This window comes from Strix aluco, chromosome 18 (genome assembly GCF_031877795.1).
Source record: "Strix aluco isolate bStrAlu1 chromosome 18, bStrAlu1.hap1, whole genome shotgun sequence".
Lineage (NCBI taxonomy): Eukaryota > Metazoa > Chordata > Aves > Strigiformes > Strigidae > Strix > Strix aluco.
This window is the reverse complement of record NC_133948.1, coordinates 2,164,961-2,181,318: the sequence shown is the minus strand read 5'-3', so window position 1 is coordinate 2,181,318 and position 16,358 is coordinate 2,164,961. Positions and strand designations below refer to the sequence as shown.

The 16,358-nt window shown below is 57.2% G+C and overlaps 1 protein-coding gene across 1 annotated transcript in view; it reads left to right on the top strand.

Moving 5' to 3' along the window:
* Positions 1 to 16,358, top strand: part of WSCD2 (WSC domain containing 2) — a 30,317-nt gene that overhangs the window by 2,688 nt on the left and 11,271 nt on the right. The window contains exons 2-3 of the mRNA XM_074844396.1: positions 8,342 to 9,320; positions 15,238 to 15,352. Of these exons, the coding sequence (XP_074700497.1) occupies positions 8,945 to 9,320; positions 15,238 to 15,352 (491 nt within the window). The 5' untranslated portion in view covers positions 8,342 to 8,944. The remainder of the gene's footprint in view (positions 1 to 8,341; positions 9,321 to 15,237; positions 15,353 to 16,358) is intronic.

Here is a 16,358-nt window from a genome sequence, read left to right as displayed (position 1 = left end):
TTTCCCTCTCAGCTGGGCTTTTTCAGGAAGCTCTCCAAGAAAAAGCCTGGGATGTGCTGGGTTTTCTGCCGTGTGCAGGGGTCCGGTAGCGTTGCCAGGGGGGCTGGGGGGAGATGGCTGCTGTGTGACGCCTCCATCCCACGGGAACAAGCAGGGGCAGTCACTGTCCCCTGCCCCGCTCACCCGCTCCCAGCCGGGTCTGTCCCCCTGGCTCAGGGTAACCCTGGTCCCTCCTGAGCCTGCAGCTTTCCCAGGAAAGGCAGATCTCTTCCCAAACTGGGCCTCTGTCTCCCGCGTGCAGCAGGATGCACTGCTGCTGGGTGTGCAGGAAAAGAAAGAAATCAGCCCCCCCGGGAGAGGAGGCTTTAAACCAAGGGCTGCAAGAAATCACCTTTCTCACTATATTAATTTAAATAGGCTGCAGAAGGCATTGTCTGCTGCTTGAAAAACTGTTTTTCTTAATTGCCCCAGCGCCGTGTATAATCCCAGATTACTGAGGGCTGAATGAAGTCTCCGTGGCTACAGGAGCTGAGCGTGGGCTTTACAGGCAAATTAGTTTTGGCTCTTACCTGCCTGGGAGGCGCATGAGGATTAATTGTGGACTGAACGTGCCGGGCTCTTCCGTAATACCCATGGAAGATGTTTCCGTGGGGCTGAGCCACCCCTCCTGGGGGGTCACACCTCCCAGCTCCCAAGTGGTGGCCCCCATGGACCCCATCAGGGTCTCTATGGGATTTATGCTGCTATAGGTACCAGGAGGGGGTGGTCCCGTAGGTGCTGCTGGTGGGGTGTGTTTAGTTTTCCCCTGGGGATCTCCCTGCGGCGCATGGCACCTGGGTCTTGTCACCTCCCGTGAATCCAGGGGCCGGGACTGGCTCCGGTGCTCGAAACCTCAGGATAAAACCAGGCTGTGGGGTTTGTCCCTCATCATTGAGAACAAGAGCAGCAGGTGGCCTTCTCTGAAAGAAGGAGCCCGCAGGCTCTGGATGTGGTGGTGGCGGTAGTTTGGGGTTGCTTTGCCACCGCGGTGGGGATGGTGCAGGTGTCCCCGGGCTCTGCCCGCGCTGTCCCCTCCGCCTGTACCAGGGTAGGGCCCAGCCAGTGCAGGAGCAGCTGAAGGCTTTGGGGATGTTGAGCTGTGCCTCCTCCAGAGCCAGACGGGTATGGGGGGCTGTGCACCCCCCCGGGGGCCGGCTGCCCGCTGCTTTCCCCGCTGCAGGACAGTGCCTGGTTGTGGTTGCTGCAGTGCAGCCGGCGGTGCTCTCCCTGGCATCGCATCTGGAAGAGGCCAGCCCTTGTACCTTCAGCCTCGTCCTCCCCGGCTGCTGGAGGCAGCTGCAGGCAGCGCTTGGTCTGGGGGGGTGGCTTTGCTGAGCCAGCAGCTGGCTGGGATCCAGCTGTGTCTCTCTGGGGGACATCCCCTGCCTTCCTTCTGCCCTTCTCCTCCTCCTCTTTGCCCGGTTCGGAGCAGCCCCGTGTGAGCGCACAGCCACTCCAGTGCACGTCTCAGCTCAGTAAGTCTTATTGAAAACCATAACTGGATTTTGCAGACTGGGCATAAAATACCCAGAACATAATACGTATTAAAACTCATTAGGTTAAGCCCATTTACAGACACACAGTGTCATCTGAATGAGGTTAAATCACCTTTTTCACAGGGCTTAATTGTCGAAAGGGTGCCACGGGCGAGGATGGCAAGAAGGGGGAGAGGGAGCGCAGACCCTGTGGCAGTCCGGGGCGCATCCCTTGGTGTCACCGACCTCCCCGGGGTCACCTGTCCCAAATACCGCCGTATGTCACCACCGATACAGGCCTGACACTGTTCACATCCAAATGGAGCTCCTGCTCTGGCCTTGCAAGGAAAAATGTGGAAATAATGGGGAAATAGAGGTTTCTCAGCACTGCACATGGGGATGGGGCTGCCGCCGGCAGCAGGGATGCTCCGGGAGGGATGTTCGGGGATGCAGCAGGAGAGGGTTCAGCTGGGTTATTAGTTTCTATTGCTGAAAGCACAGAGGGATCCTGCCCACTCCCCAGCGCCCACCCTGTGCCTGGCTCTCCAGTGCAATTAGCCACGGCAGCTAATGAGGGAGCTCCCCGCTCCTTCCACAGACACGCTCTGGCCCGGCCAGAGGAAACCCGGGTACTGGCAGATGGGATAAGGCTGACGGTGAGAGTCAGATAAACACGGGCTTGGGGTTGTTGCAGATTAATTAAAATAATAATAATGCTGTAATATAGGGTGCATTTCAGCAGCTGGGATGGGGATACTGGGTACAACGGCTGGAGCATCTCTGTTGTGCCAGCTCATTTAAATCACCCCACGGATTCCCCGGTATCCTCCGCCTGCTGGAATCTCCAGAATACACAGCTATTTCCTTCTCTGCCTTCGGCATCGTGGCGTGTGTTTTTTAAATGATTCGTGGCTTGAAACATTTTTCTTTATGAGCCACTTTCACACTTGCAAGGGGAATTCATCCTACAGGAGGCTGGAAGGGGCTTTGATGTAGTTGCATGTGGAAGAACAGAGTGCCAGGCAAAAAAAACCCCTTTTTGGCTCCGTTTGGGCCATTGTAAAGCAAAATACACGGTAAGTGAGTGGAAGCGAGCGGAGCCCCACAAGCTTCTGCATGCTGCAGAGGTGGGATTATTTGGAAATCAGTGGCCTGAAGGCAACTGCATTTCTTTGCTTTCAGGGGCTGGATGACCCTCCTGCACCCTGGCTTGGATTTGTTTCAGTCTGATGGCTGCGGGGTCTGAAGGGGGACAAGCATCCCCTGGGCAGGGGGCTAGGGTGTTTGTGGGAATTTGGAGTGCTGGGTAGCTCAACAGCAAATGTAAGATATAAAAATGGGGTTAAGGTTGCTTAAATCAGCTTGGTTAAATAAAATAGCCCTTCTGGGACACGCTGCAGCCCCTGGGCTTCTCTGCGTAGCACTGGCCGGTCATTCTTGGTGCATCGAAATAACCCAGAGCAGGATCCAGCCCATCGCCATGGGATTTATTTATAACTTGGCCCTCGGAGGGTTTTCATCCTCTGGAGAGTGGAGGGAGCGCTAATAGGAGGCTGTGCAATTAGCACGGCCCCGTTTCTGTGGCTCTCGAGGCCTTTTACAGACATTAATCAATTAGTCTGGGGCAGACTCGTCCCTCCGGACAAAAGGATCTGTGATACTTCCTGAGGTCGGTGCCTTGTGCCCAGCTGGGCTTGTGGCTGCGGCTTCCCCTCGCCCTGGGCAAGTGCTGAGACTGTCGATAAATCTTCTCCAGAATATTTAAAAATCAGTTTTTGCCCATAAGCGAGAAAGTCAGCCGCCTAATTTCAGTCTAAACCCCTCCATCGATTCCCAGCCAGGAGGAAGATTTACAAACCCTGCAACACGCTTGGAAACCCTGCACAAAAATCTATCAGCCAATGGGCAAGTCCTGCTCTGGATTTACAAATCAGGCCAATAAATCCCAAATGAGAGGTTTTTCCTTTGCATGTCTTGGTGGTTTGGCCTATGGAAGGGATTTAAAAGCTCCGCAGGGAAGCACATGCCTGCCCCACGCAGGTCCCTGGGGCGAGCTGCTTCCCCGGGCAGGGACAGAGCAGCCACCGCTCGCTGTGACATCCAAAAAGCGCCAAGTCAGCTCTTTCTAAGCGCACACCGACCTTTCCACCACACCCTTCCCAGAGGAGGGGATGCACAAACATGTTTCTCGGCAAAATCAAGGCAGGGAGCAGCTGAATAAATAAACTTTCCTTCGACTTAAAGGCAGCTGACTGCTGGGTGCGCTCAGCTTGCCCCTGGAGGAGGCAGCCGGTGGGTGCTGGGTGCTCGGGGAAGATGCTTCAGACAGTCCAGACGTGCCCTGCTGTGACGGAAACCTCGATTTTCAACATCCCAGTTTACTCAGTTTCGTTCCCAGCAGTACTGGTGTTTACATTGATTTGCTGCTTCTGTTTTAAAGAGTGAGTAAGGGGTTTGGGGGGCTGAAGAGGAAGGTGGCAAGTTTACCTGGGAGTTGCCCAGACAGCCATGCCCAGCTCCCACCGCAGTTTGCTCCTGGGGATGGAGGCTGAAAGGCTCGAGGGATGCAACCCCCAAGGGTGCCCAGTGCCCTGGGTGTTCATGCTGGTGTCACTGGTTGGTGCCGTCGCCTGCACCAGGAAGGCTTGAGGGTGTGAAGCTGCAGGAGCTGCTTTGCGGTGGCAGCAGTCACCCTGCGGAGCCGAGGGTGGGGATGGAGGGACACGGGGCTTCCTCTGGAAGAAAAGGATCTGGGGGTTCTAGTTGATAAAAGCTGAACATGAGCCGACAGTGTGCCCAGGTGGCCAAGAAAGCCAACAGCATCCTGGCTTGTGTTAGAAATAGTGTGACCAGCAGAGGCAGGGAGGTGATAGTCCCCCTGTGCTCTGCACTGGTGAGGCCACACCTGGAGTGTTGTGTCCAGTTTGGGGCACCTCAATACGAGAGAGATATCGAGATGCTGGAGCGAGTGCAGAGGAGGGCAACGAGCTGGGGAAGAGCCTGGAGAATAAATCCTGTGAGGAGAGATTGAAGGAGCTGGGACTGTTCAGTGTGAGGAGGAGGAGGCTGAGCGGAGACCTCATCACTCTCTACAGCTCCCTGAAAGGACATTGTAGAGAGGTTGGTGCTGGTCTCTTCTCACAGGTGATTAGTGACAGAACAAGAGGGAACGGCTTTAAACTGCACCAGGGGAGGTTCAGACTGGACATTAGGAAAAAATGTTTCCCAGAAAGAGTGGTCAGAGGGTGGAATAGGCTGCCCAGGGAGGGGGTGGAGTCGCCATCCCTGGGTGTGTTTAAGGGTCGTTTGGATGAGCTGTTGGGGGATGTGGTGTAGGGGAGAACTTTGTAGAGTTGGGCTGAGGGTTGGACTCGATGATCCCGAGGGTCTTTTCCAACCTGAATGATTCTGTGAGAAGGCACGTGGTCCCTGCATCAAAGTGGGGGTGGCTTTGGAGTGACAGGAGGTCCCAGGAGCACGCCAAGCACTGGATCTTTCACACCAAGCACGGGGTCCTGCACGCCGCCGCATTTCCAGACCTCGGCAGAGGCCTTTTGCGGGGAAGCTGTGCTGGGCACCCAAGGGTGCTCAGGCGGGTGCAGGATCATCCTCTCCCCCATGGGACCGAAGTTGGTGCCCACAGCGTCCCTCCGGCGGGACAGGGGCCCCCGGGCACGTTGCCCTGTTGTGGTCATTAGACTCCATCCCATCCCTCTGTATTTTAAAGCCCTATTCTTTCCCTGTCCCTCTGATAAGAAATGCTAATGATGTGATGAAATTGGATAGTTCGGTCGCCTTCTCCTCCTAATGGAACTCTTGTGTTCATTAATTTGCTGTTTTTAATGGGCTGATTGTTCTCCTGTGCTGGGGGAACCACGTGAGCCCTTCAGCGTGTTTTGCTGTGGTCAGATGTGAGGTGGTGCTTGAAGGCAACTGAACCTTGGTGCTCAATAATTGCAGAGCAATTTGGAGACAAGACCCAAATGTATAATTTATCAGCGTTTCATTCATCCCGGTCACGAGCGGTCGCAGAGATGCTCACGCTGCTCGGCGGAGCCCCCTCGGGACCCGCACCCACCTCCCCGTGCACCGGGGGGGGCAAGATAAACCTTGCAAATTAATGAGGATTTTCTTGGCCCTGCAACAAGTAATCACAGAGCCCCAAACCTGCGGGCAGAGCTTGCCTGCTCCCTGCCGGCCTCGGTGCCGCTGCCGCCGCAGAGGGAGGTGGGTTGGGTGTGGAGTGATGCTCGGCCAGGCATCCCGCTGCCGGCACGAGGGTTTTGGCTCTTGGCAGGAGTGTGGTGATGGAAGTAGGCGACGAACCAGCCCCCCTGCCTGCTTGTGGAAAGGATCCCCCCTCGGCTGTGGCTCTGGGTGCCAATGGGGTCTGGGGGAGCAGGAAGGATGGCCCAGCCCCAGCGCTGCCAGCCATGGGGAGATTTCCAGCCATGGGGGGATCATTCTTGGAAAAGCTGAATTTTGCTGCTGCCCGCTGCACCGCGCGGGCTGGTTAACGTCCCCGTTAGCTTCGGTAGTTTGGCTGGTAAAGTGTGTCACTGCTGTTCTCTAGCCGTGCCGCAGGCTGGGCTGGCACCAGCTCTGCTTCTGACCCGCAGCCCTGGCAGGAGCAGCACAGGGGTGCAGGCAGCGGGGGGGCAGGATGCAACCCCTGGGGGACACTTGCTGTTGCAGGCTGCGGGGGGGGTTGAGGACCCGTGGGGTCCCACCTTCCAAGACAGGGAGGGCTGGTGGGGTGCACAGAGCAGCGTTGCGGGGCGCGGCCAGCATCCCCCATCCTGGATGGCTATCAGCAGGGTGAGGCCCCCCCAGTCACCCCCCCCCCCCACGATGTCCCAAGCCCCTGCTCATACTGGGAGCACTGGTGTCGGCTCTGTTTGCCACGCTCGCTGTTTGTAAGCCATAGCCAGCGAGGGAGCCGTAAGCCGAGCACATTATCTCCTCCAGACAATTAGCAGAAGCATTAATGGAATATATGCAAATGTGCAGTAATTGACCTGCGACTCCGCAGTTCATGATGGAGAAGGATGAGCTCCAGATGGCTTAATGATAGTAATTTAAGCCCCTTCTTTATATGCCATGCTTCCTTGCCATAGCCCGGCAGGACCAAGCTCAGGCAGGGAGGAGGGCGGGTGGCAGTGGGGACACTGGCGACCAGTTTGCACCCCAAACTGCCCCGTACTCAGCGCCCATATAAAGCCCCAGGAAAGTGGGTTGAAGCGCCAAACAGCAGCTTGTGCCGGCACGGGAAGGGAAGCTGTGAGTTCCCACGGAGCGTCCCTTCCCTGCTGGCCACTGGCCAGGGAGCCTGGGAGAGTGGCCAAGCACCGACAGGTCCCTGGGACCGCCGGGCTGGGGGATGCTCGCCCACCGTGGCGGGGGCTGGACCACCCGCCCTGGTGTGCCAGGGTCCTGCCTACGCCTTCGTCCTGCCACAGAGGTGCCTGCAGATGCAAAAGCCTGAATAGCAAGCAGTCTTCTTGCTCAGCTGCTACTCTGAGTTTACTCAGCCTTCACTCAGGGTGTGTAGACCCCAAGCGTGGCCGGGGAGGGGGCTGTTTAGGGGAGCCCGAGGGGCTCAGGCCCCACCAGCGATCTGCCCCACGCAGCCTGCCCAGCCCTGAGCTCCACAAAAGTTCACCCGGCGGAGCCAGAGGTATTTGAATAACCACTCTGGGAACCCAAATTAAAATATTTATGTATAATTCATGCCATATGTTCCACCAATATTTTTTATTTAATCAACTGAAGACAGATGGCAAGAACATAGAGGCCATTAAACTAATGGCACTTTGTCTTTCCATTTATTTTAGTCTCCTTTCCTAAAGTAAGACGAGTCCATGACAGGCAGCACACCCCAGGCACGGGGCCGTCCCCACCACCGCTGATGTGCCGGTGGGCTGCGGTGACAGTGGCATTTCCCACCATGAAGCCACCACGTAGCCTGGCATGGTGTTATCCCGGGCAGGACTGGAGCGAATCCTCTATAGCTGGGGGGTTTGGAGGAGAGAAATGCCCCCCCAGAGGGAAAAGCTTGGCTGTCTCCCCATGCTGAGAGCCACCAGGGATGGCCCTGGTAGCCCCGGTTGCGGAGTTCCCGGGGCAGCTCCGTGTTGATCCGGCTGGCAGGGTGTGAACGGGGACGGTCAGCCCTCCAGTCCCAGCTGGAGAATAGAGGATGCTGCGGCCTCAATGTCTGTAAAAACCTCTCTGGGGGCATATTGGGCTGAAATGCAGCTGCGGGAGAGCCACGCTGGGGACAACGTGGGGACATCATGCTCGCGAGGGGCATCCCAGCATTGCAGGGTGCCCGGGTGGGGAGCAGCAGCTTGTGGCAGCCTCTTGCCCCGCTGCCCACCCATCTCACAGGGCTCGGGGGCTTCGCTTGGGGCCGGCTGGTGCACAGAGACCTTCAGATCTAGGGGTGAAATGTGGGTGCACGAGTGTGCGCGCACACACGAACACGTGGATGCATGTGTGCAGCGCTCATCCTCTTGCGGATGAAATCAGGTGAAATCGGATGAAATCAGAAATACGCCACGTGCCCCAGCACCATCCTGCAGCCCCTCTCTTGCACGACAAGGCAGAGATGTGGGGCTCAGGAGTCAGGACTCACCCCCGCATCCCCGTCACGGCTCCCACCACCCTGACATCTCCCTCCTGTCCCACATCCTCGTGCCGGGGGGTTGAACTGCCCCTCTGTGGGGCCGAAAGGTGAAGGAGAGCCCTGGCGTCTGGGGCGGGGGCTGCGATCCTCCCCAGGTCCTGGGATGCTTTCCTAAGTGTGCCTTTCTCTTTGATTGCAGGTGGAGATTTCTTGCCCTGGGAGTGAGATGAATGGGGCTTCCTTAGACAAAGGGTCCCAGTCAGCGTTTCAGGCCCCGAGACGCGTCCAGGGACTTTTCATTCTTTGTCTGAAAGGGCGACGGTGCCGTTTCCATTAGAGAGATGCTTGCGAGAGCCGGTGCCGCCGAGCGGAAAGGCGAGCAAGAAGAGCTGTGTCAGCTGATCGGCTTTCAAATCACCTTCAAACCCTCGATTTCCTTAACATGATCCTTCCATCAGCCGAGTCTCCGGGGCACGGCCGGGGGGCTTTGCCGGCAGGAGAATAAACTGGGGACAGCGGCGACAGCCAGCGCTGGAGAAACCCCCTGTGCACGGCGGGGGGGGGGCTCCAAATCCGCCCTACTGCCTTCCCCGGCTCTCCCACTTTTTAGGATCGGGCAATAGCTTTGCACGGCCTCACCCTGCAGCCCCCGCCGTGCTTTTGGGGAATCCATCTGCTCCCCCAGTACATCCCAGGAGCCGCCTCTATCCCGGGGGGTGGCAAAACCCCCCCTCAGAGCACCCCTGGGGCCGGAGAGCAGCTCCCCCGCGGCGTTGGCTGCTGGGGAAGGGATGAAGACGCTATGGCCAAATTATTGGTAAAACTCCAGCGGTATTTTCGGCGAAAACCCGTGCGTTTCTTCACGCTGCTGGCTCTCTACCTGGCAGCCGGCAGTTTGGTTTTCCTGCACTCGGGCTTCACCGGGGAGCCCACGGTGACGGGGAGCCAGCGCAGCCCCGGGGCCGGCGAGGGGCCGGGGCTGCCCTACCTGGGGGTGATGCAGCTGAGCCACGGCTTCAAGGCGGCGGCGACGATGCCGGAGGGGGGACGGCGGCATGGACCCTGGTTCAAAAGCACCTCCAAGGAACCGGTGGAGAGGGGCAAAGCCGGAGAGTACGGCAGCACCCGGAGCCGGGCACTCAGGGGCAGGAGCGGCCGTGAGAAGGAGGAGGACAGAGGTAAGGGCTGGGGGGACACGCGTCTGGGTGGGGGTCCCTCCTCTTGGCCTCTCCCGGGGAAAACCTCATGCACCGGGGCAGTGGTCTCTGAGCTGGTTTGGTTGTGCACCCCTACCAGGGACAAATTTCTGAGCATGCACCTCCAGTAAATATGTGTTTATTTATTTATAAATCATATGCTTGTGCTACTCGAGCGCTGAGGTTTCCTTCCCACACCCCAACAGGCTGCCCTGCGCATCCCCTGAGGCACAGCACCCTGCTTTGGAGATCGCTGCTCCAGAGGATGTTCCCAGAAAGATCTTCTCCCTCCTTCCCCTCCTTCCTCCCTGCCCAGGTGCCAGTAACCCACTTTCCTTTTTCCATTTTCACTCTTTCCGACTTGTGCATCATCAAGCTCTGAGTCGCACCTTGCTGGGACAGGCACTTTTGGGGGTGCCAGCTGGGGAGAGGCTGCACCCTTTCGTCATCCCATCCTTTGGCTGTGCCATGGGCCAAATTCAGTTCTAATTTTGTTGGTCCCAATGAACTCTAAAACCAGATTTGTGGCCTGTTTTTTGCATTGCTGGGGTGTTCAGGCAGGGGCTGGCTGCCGTTGCCTGGCAGGCACTGAAGTGCAGGCAGGCGTGGGTGCAGGCAGGGCTGGGGTTTGGCCTTTCAAGCCAGGAGATCCCTGCCTGGCCGCTGCCTGGGCTGCGGGGTGTATTGTCGAGTGGGACTGTTATTAATGAACAAGAATAAGTGAATATAGTAGATCTCATTGATTTTTAAAATGTCATCTATTTATCCTGAAGGCAGCTGTATGCAGACACACTTGCCCACCTGCTCTGAAATTGGGTGCCTGAGAGCTGCCCATCAGGGCTCTTCGCATCCCAGTGGTTATTCGGCTGATCGCCGCCCTCGTTGGCACCCACGAGCACCCAGTGCCAGCAAATCTCACCCAAACACCCTCCCAGTCCCCTCTCCGCTGGCTCCGCAGCCCCCCCCACCCCCGACAAAGGAGCGTCTCGTGCCTTCAGCTGCTGTGAAAGCCGTTACAATTTCTTGTCATTACTAACGTGGGCCGGCGAGAAGGAGCAATCCAGCTCCGCGCTCCAGCCCTGCGCAGCTGTGGCAGCGGCGTGCGGGGTGCCTGGGTGTACAGGACAGCATCGGCCCCTCGAGGAAATTTGGAAGGGAGTTGGGAACAGGAACTGCTGGAGAGGTGTTGGGATGCTGCTGGGCTCTTCTCTGCTCAATCCCCTCTCCTGAGTTCCAGGGTGAGGGGTGCACGCCCATGGGGAGCCCTGGTGCCTGTGAAGGCTGATTTCTGTGAGGAAGGCTGTGCCCCAAAGTCGGGCTTGCTCAGGAGCTGCCCTGGACTTGCAGTTCCCCGGGCATCCCGGGCTGGGAGCCACAGCTCCCTGGAGCCTTGATGGAGCAGGAGAGAAGCAGGAACCCCAACTCTGTGCAAAATTGGGTGTTTCACAGGCTGAGCTGGGCTTGGTGCCCCCGCCCCAGGCTGCTCCTCCTCGGCCACCAGCCCCACAGCAGGTCTGTGCTCCTGTTCACTCCGGGCAAGATGCACGGTCCAGGCTTGGAAGCAGGAGGAAAAATGGCATGTGGTGCTTAAGGGACTTTCTTATGCTAAAATGGGATGAAAGGGTGTTTCCCGGTTGTGCCCCTGCACTGAGGGGTCTCCAGGAGTGTTTCCGAGGTGCGTGTGTCTGCGTGGCTCCATTAATGCAAAGTGACATTTAGTGAATCCTCACCAGATGGTTCACAAGCCCGAGCTGTTGGTCACCATAAAACCCCCAAGCAGCACTCCCAGCCCCGGCCATATGCAACGTGTCCACCACCATTAACCTCTGCCGGTGCCCGGCCACGGCGGGGACTGCGAGGGATGGGGAAGGATGCTGGGCTCGGGCATCGCTGGCTTTAGCGGCTCGTAGGTGGTCTGGGAATATCGTCTTTCCCCTTTTTAATCTCATGTGGGAAGGCTCGGCGTGGGCAGTGGTTAATGAGCCAACGCAGAACTGGCAGCTGGAGGGGACGCGGTGCCACCACACGAGATGTTCGGCAGCTCCTGAGCAGGATGGTGTGGAGAAATTCTCCAGCTTGAGAAATCCCCTGAGCCCGACGTGCCCGTGGGGCTGGCAGAGCCTCAGGGGACGGGTGCTGAGCACCTGCCTCGCTCCCCTGCTCCCCTCCAAAGTGCCCACTGCTTCCCCGGGCCGTCTGGCAGGAGCAGGCAGATTTTAATGGCCGTGGTAATTAAGCAGGGGATGGCTTAACAAGGCAGCTGTGGAGGCTCTGCCATGTGAAATCGTTCCAGAGGGAATGCTGCTCCTAAAATCAGCGCTGGTTTAGCTTAGTGTGATGTGTGGCTCTGGCTTGCCAGGGCGCTGTGCCTCCCTCCTCCTCCTCCTCATCTTCCTCCTTCTCCCTCTCCCAGCCGTGCTGGTGGAGCCTCAGGGTCAGGCCAAGGTGCAGGTCGAGGGCAGCCCCATCTGCTTCAACTTGTCTGCATCCTCATGCGAAGGCACATCTCCTGCCTCAAATTCGGGAGCATTTTTGGAGGGTGAAGCCGGAGGGAGCAAGCACCGGCCCCAGCCTGGCCATGCCCGGCTTCCTCTCTGCCGTGTCCATCTCTGGTCCTTAGCTGGACGTCTCCAGCCATTCCCAGCCAGAGCCGGGCTCCCTGTGACACACGAGCCAGCAGTGCCATGAAGAAAGGGAGACCAGCCACCCCAGGCACGCAGCTGAAGATGTCCCTGTATGTTCTGACACCGCCACAGTTGTCCCAGGGGTGGTCAGCATGGGCCACCCTTCCTGAAGTTGCTGCCACCAACACCCACCTGCTCTTTCCCATGCTCACGTGGAGCATTTCCCTCCTCACACGCTGGATTTGTACTGAGGCAGCCGGGACAAGCCCCTGGCCCATCGCTGGTGAGCTGTCAGTGCTCTGTGGGGCAGATGGCTGCCGTTGAGGGGCTGGGAGGGCTCCATGCCCAGCGCGAGGCTTTTGATCAACCAGCTGGAAAATCAAGGGCAGATATTTGTTTCAAGCATCACCCTGCAGCAGAGCCCTGTGAAAATTTCTGTTCTGACTTTAGCTTGCTAAACGGCGGCGGTGGGTGCTGGGAGAGCCCGGCAAGGGGCTGGGGCTGCTCGAGCAGAGAGGGAGGATGGACCGATGGAGGTGTTGCCCCCAGACAGACCAGTGCCAACTCCCAGCTCATGGGAGCTGGGTGTTGGCACTGCTCTGGAGAGCATGGCTGGGGGATTTGCTGGGATGCTCCCCGGGGGGTCATCAGTGACCCAAAGCGATTGCTGTCGGGACAGGGGAGCAGTCCAGAGTGCACCCCACAGGTCGGGGCGGCATGGCAGGGGTACGACTCACTTCCCCACGCAAGCGGGGTCACCAGTTGGCCCCAAGCGTGGGCGCATCACCCTGGGGGGTCCCTACTTGCACCTCGTGCCCACACCCAACAGGGACCCCAGCACCAAAGTGGTTTGTGCTCATGTGCTGCGCCACAACCAAGAGCTGCGGCGCTCTCTGGAAGACCAAACTTTACGTTAAGCTTTACATTCAGATATTAAACATGAATTTGCAATGCCAACGGCCCCGGTGACCAAGCCTAGCTCCTGGAAGAGTGAGATGTCTGGGGAATTGAATGACTGTTGCTGTGTGGATCTGTGTGTCTTTCCACACACATGTTTCCAACCTACTCCGAAATTCCTCTTGGCCCCTGTGTGGTGGGTCAGGTCCCCCTCTCGCTGCTCAGCACCCTCCAGCAAGCCCCGCCTAACCCGACCACACACCTCTCAGCATCTCCCCCTGCTCGCTCCTCCTTCACTTATTGTCCTCGCATCTCCCTAATTATTCCAGTTGCCTTCCTAATAAGTTGCAGCACGCATATGTCAAGAGCAATGGATTGAAGGTAATGCACATCAGTCACCGGCTCTGCACAAATGACTGGAGTAATCCTGCACTGGTTAGATCTGTCACGACCAAAATGAGCTGACCTGCTGAAACCTGCTCAGCGCTGCGGAAATGCCACGTTGTGCTGAGAGTAATTGGGAGCAGTGAGTTATGGCTCTTTGGTGGTTAAAGCTGTATCAGGCACATTTCTTTCACTCTTTCTGCTCCACCTTCCCCCAGGCTGGCTTGGGGAAGCCAGTTTACAGCGCTGGTGGGGTCTACACCATGTGAGATGGTGGGGAGGGTGGGGGGTCTTTGTGTGGGGCGCCCCATTGATGGGGTGAACGCGTGGAGTGTGTTCAGGGACCCCCCACCAGATGCAAAGTGCAAGCAGGAGGTGAGAAGTATTACCCCTTAGTGTGGTTTGGTGTTGGAGTGGGACGAGATGCTCTGTATTTAGAGGGATAATTCGGTGTGTGATGGGAGACATGGAGAAGGAAGGAGAGACACGGGGTGGTTATCGTGTACAGGAAGATGCAGCTTTCTTGCCTAGAGCAATGGCTGCACTCTTGACCAGAGCAGAGGAGCCCTCGCCACTGCTCCTGCCCAGTCCGTGCTGCCGGGTAGCCCGGTGCTTTCCCAAAGCCCCTCAGCCGGGGTGCTGAGACCAGAGCCCTGGGTGGCGCAGCTGGAGGGGTGTTTGTTGCTGTGAAAAACAACTCCTTGGCTTGGGATTCAGTGGCCCTGAAAGAACAGGAGCCTCTCCTTTTGTGTCCCCGTGCTGAGACTCTGCAGCGGCAGCTCAAAGCCAGAGGCCAGTGGCCACCACATGGGCTCTGGGATTTACTCCAGGACAGGGTCACCCTGTGCCAGTGTCCTGCAGAAGATGCCCTGAGAGTGGAGCACAATTTCAGGATTACGAAAAGCAGAAGATTGCCGTTATATTCATCAAGGATGTGTACCCAAAACAGGGAACCTGACTGGTTTGGGATTCCAAACCAGCTCTGCCATCAGTCCCGGGCTGGTAAGACTCTGCCACTGGTCCCTGGGGCCACCCTCCCCTGGGACACCCATACTGTGTGGCTAACCTGCACATCCTCAAGCCAGAACACGTTAATGGACACCTCGTTAGCTGATTACCAGATGGCTCATCCCATCAGCTCCCAAACCCCCCATCCTCCTTGGGCAGCAGTGGCAGTAAGGATGCTGAGCATCCCTGCACCAGCACCGCATCCCTGCATCAGCAGCCATACCTCTTCCCCGCAGCAAATGCTCAGGTGGGAGCAGGAGCAGGACACTAATGAGGGCACTAACGAGGGTACTAATGAGGGCACCTAATGAGGAGACTGAACAGGGACAGCTGTGGACCTGCTCGCCCCTAACAAGATCCCACAGCTGACACGGAGCTTCGCAACAGACACGCCGGCGAGGAGACGGCTGTTTGTTTTCAGATTATTGGAAAAGGCTACATTTGTCAAATAAATGATTTCATCGTAGCTATTTATTCAGCTCTATTCCCTGTCTACCAGCATCTTCATTTGCTCTCAGCACAGGCATCAACCTTTACTTTGCCAAGTGTTAGCACTGGGCAAACATCCTCTGCATCGATTGCTGGGGCTGGGGAAAGCGAGCTGCTGGCTGAGGAAAATTTGTTTTAAACCATCTTTCGCCATTCTGCCCACCTCTGTGTTCCTGGCAGGGCAGAGTGAAGGGGATTGGTTATTTTACCATGTAACTCATCTCTTTTTGGAGCCACTTTGCTCGGTTTTAAGGCTGGAAGAGGATGGAGAGAAGAAGCCTCAGTGCAGAGCCCCAGCGTCCTTTCTATCTGTAGTGGGTGTTTATGGGCTTCACCTTTTTTTTTTTCAGGACATACCCAGAGCACGTGTTTCTAAAACAAACAAGGCACGTTGCTGAACATCCCTATTCAGGGAAAAATCCAAAGGGGGGGCGTTGGGAATCGGTGGGCTCACCCCTGGCTGATTCTTACCCCCCTCTCCTCTACCCTCCCCCCAGCAAGATACATCGGCTGCTACGTGGACAACACTCGCCGGCGAACGCTGCGCGGCGTGTCCTTCTTCGACTACAAGAAGATGACAGTCTTCCGTTGCCAGGACAACTGTGCCGAACGGTAGGGCGGGAGACGGGCACCGTGTCTCCATCAATTCCCACACACACCAGTGTTCCTCTGCTGTCACAGTTCCCTGCCCTGGCTGCTCCCTTCCCCTTCCTCTCGCCTTCCTTCTTTTTTATTTAGATTTATCTCGTTTTGATTTATTTTTTTTTCAATTCACTGGTGTTTTCCAGGACCCCCAGAAAAAGGTCGGCGGGGATGACGGATTCCATCCTCGTACAGGGCAGGGGGGTGTAAGGGCTCTGTTTCGGGGCTGGGGGAGTCTTGAGCGCTTCCACCCACGGCTAGCCCCACCAAAACGCCGTCCCCGACCAAAACACCCTCCCCAGACCTTCCCAGCTGTCAAAACGCCTCCGTGAGCAGTTGGGGAGACACACGGATTCCTTGCTGCAGAATTTTTCTCCTTTTCCCAGTGTTACACAAAGGATGTGCCCTAAATGTGGTCTGTGCTGGTGGGAGCGGGTGGCACTTTGCTGCCTCCAAACTCCCCCAGAGCTGAAGCCTGTCTGCGCCGCATCCCGCAGCACGGAAGGACGTTGCTGCAAAGGGCCATCGCCAGTCACCGGGGCAGTGGCACGTCCCCCACGCAGGGCTCACCCACTTCAGCAGGATGCTCGCCGTGACGGACGCATGCCATGAGCCGAACCGACGGCTGCGGCGCATCCTTGGCGGTGCCAACACGGGGCTGCTCCACGCCAGAGCCCCCCTGCAGCACCAGCACTGCCCCTTTCCAGCGGGTTTCCAGCTCCGCTGGCACTTGGCAAGCACCTGCCCGTGCTGCAATCCCCCCGCTTCCAGATCCAGTCTGTAGTGAGCAGCACAGCTCCCCCGCTTTAGGGAGAATAGAATAGAATAGAATAGAATAGAATAGAATAGAATAGAATAGAATAGAATAGAATAGAATAGAATAGAATAGAATAGAATAGAATAGAATAGAATAGAATAGAATAGAATATTTTCAGTTGGAAGGGACCTGCAATGATCATCTCATCCAACAATGCAT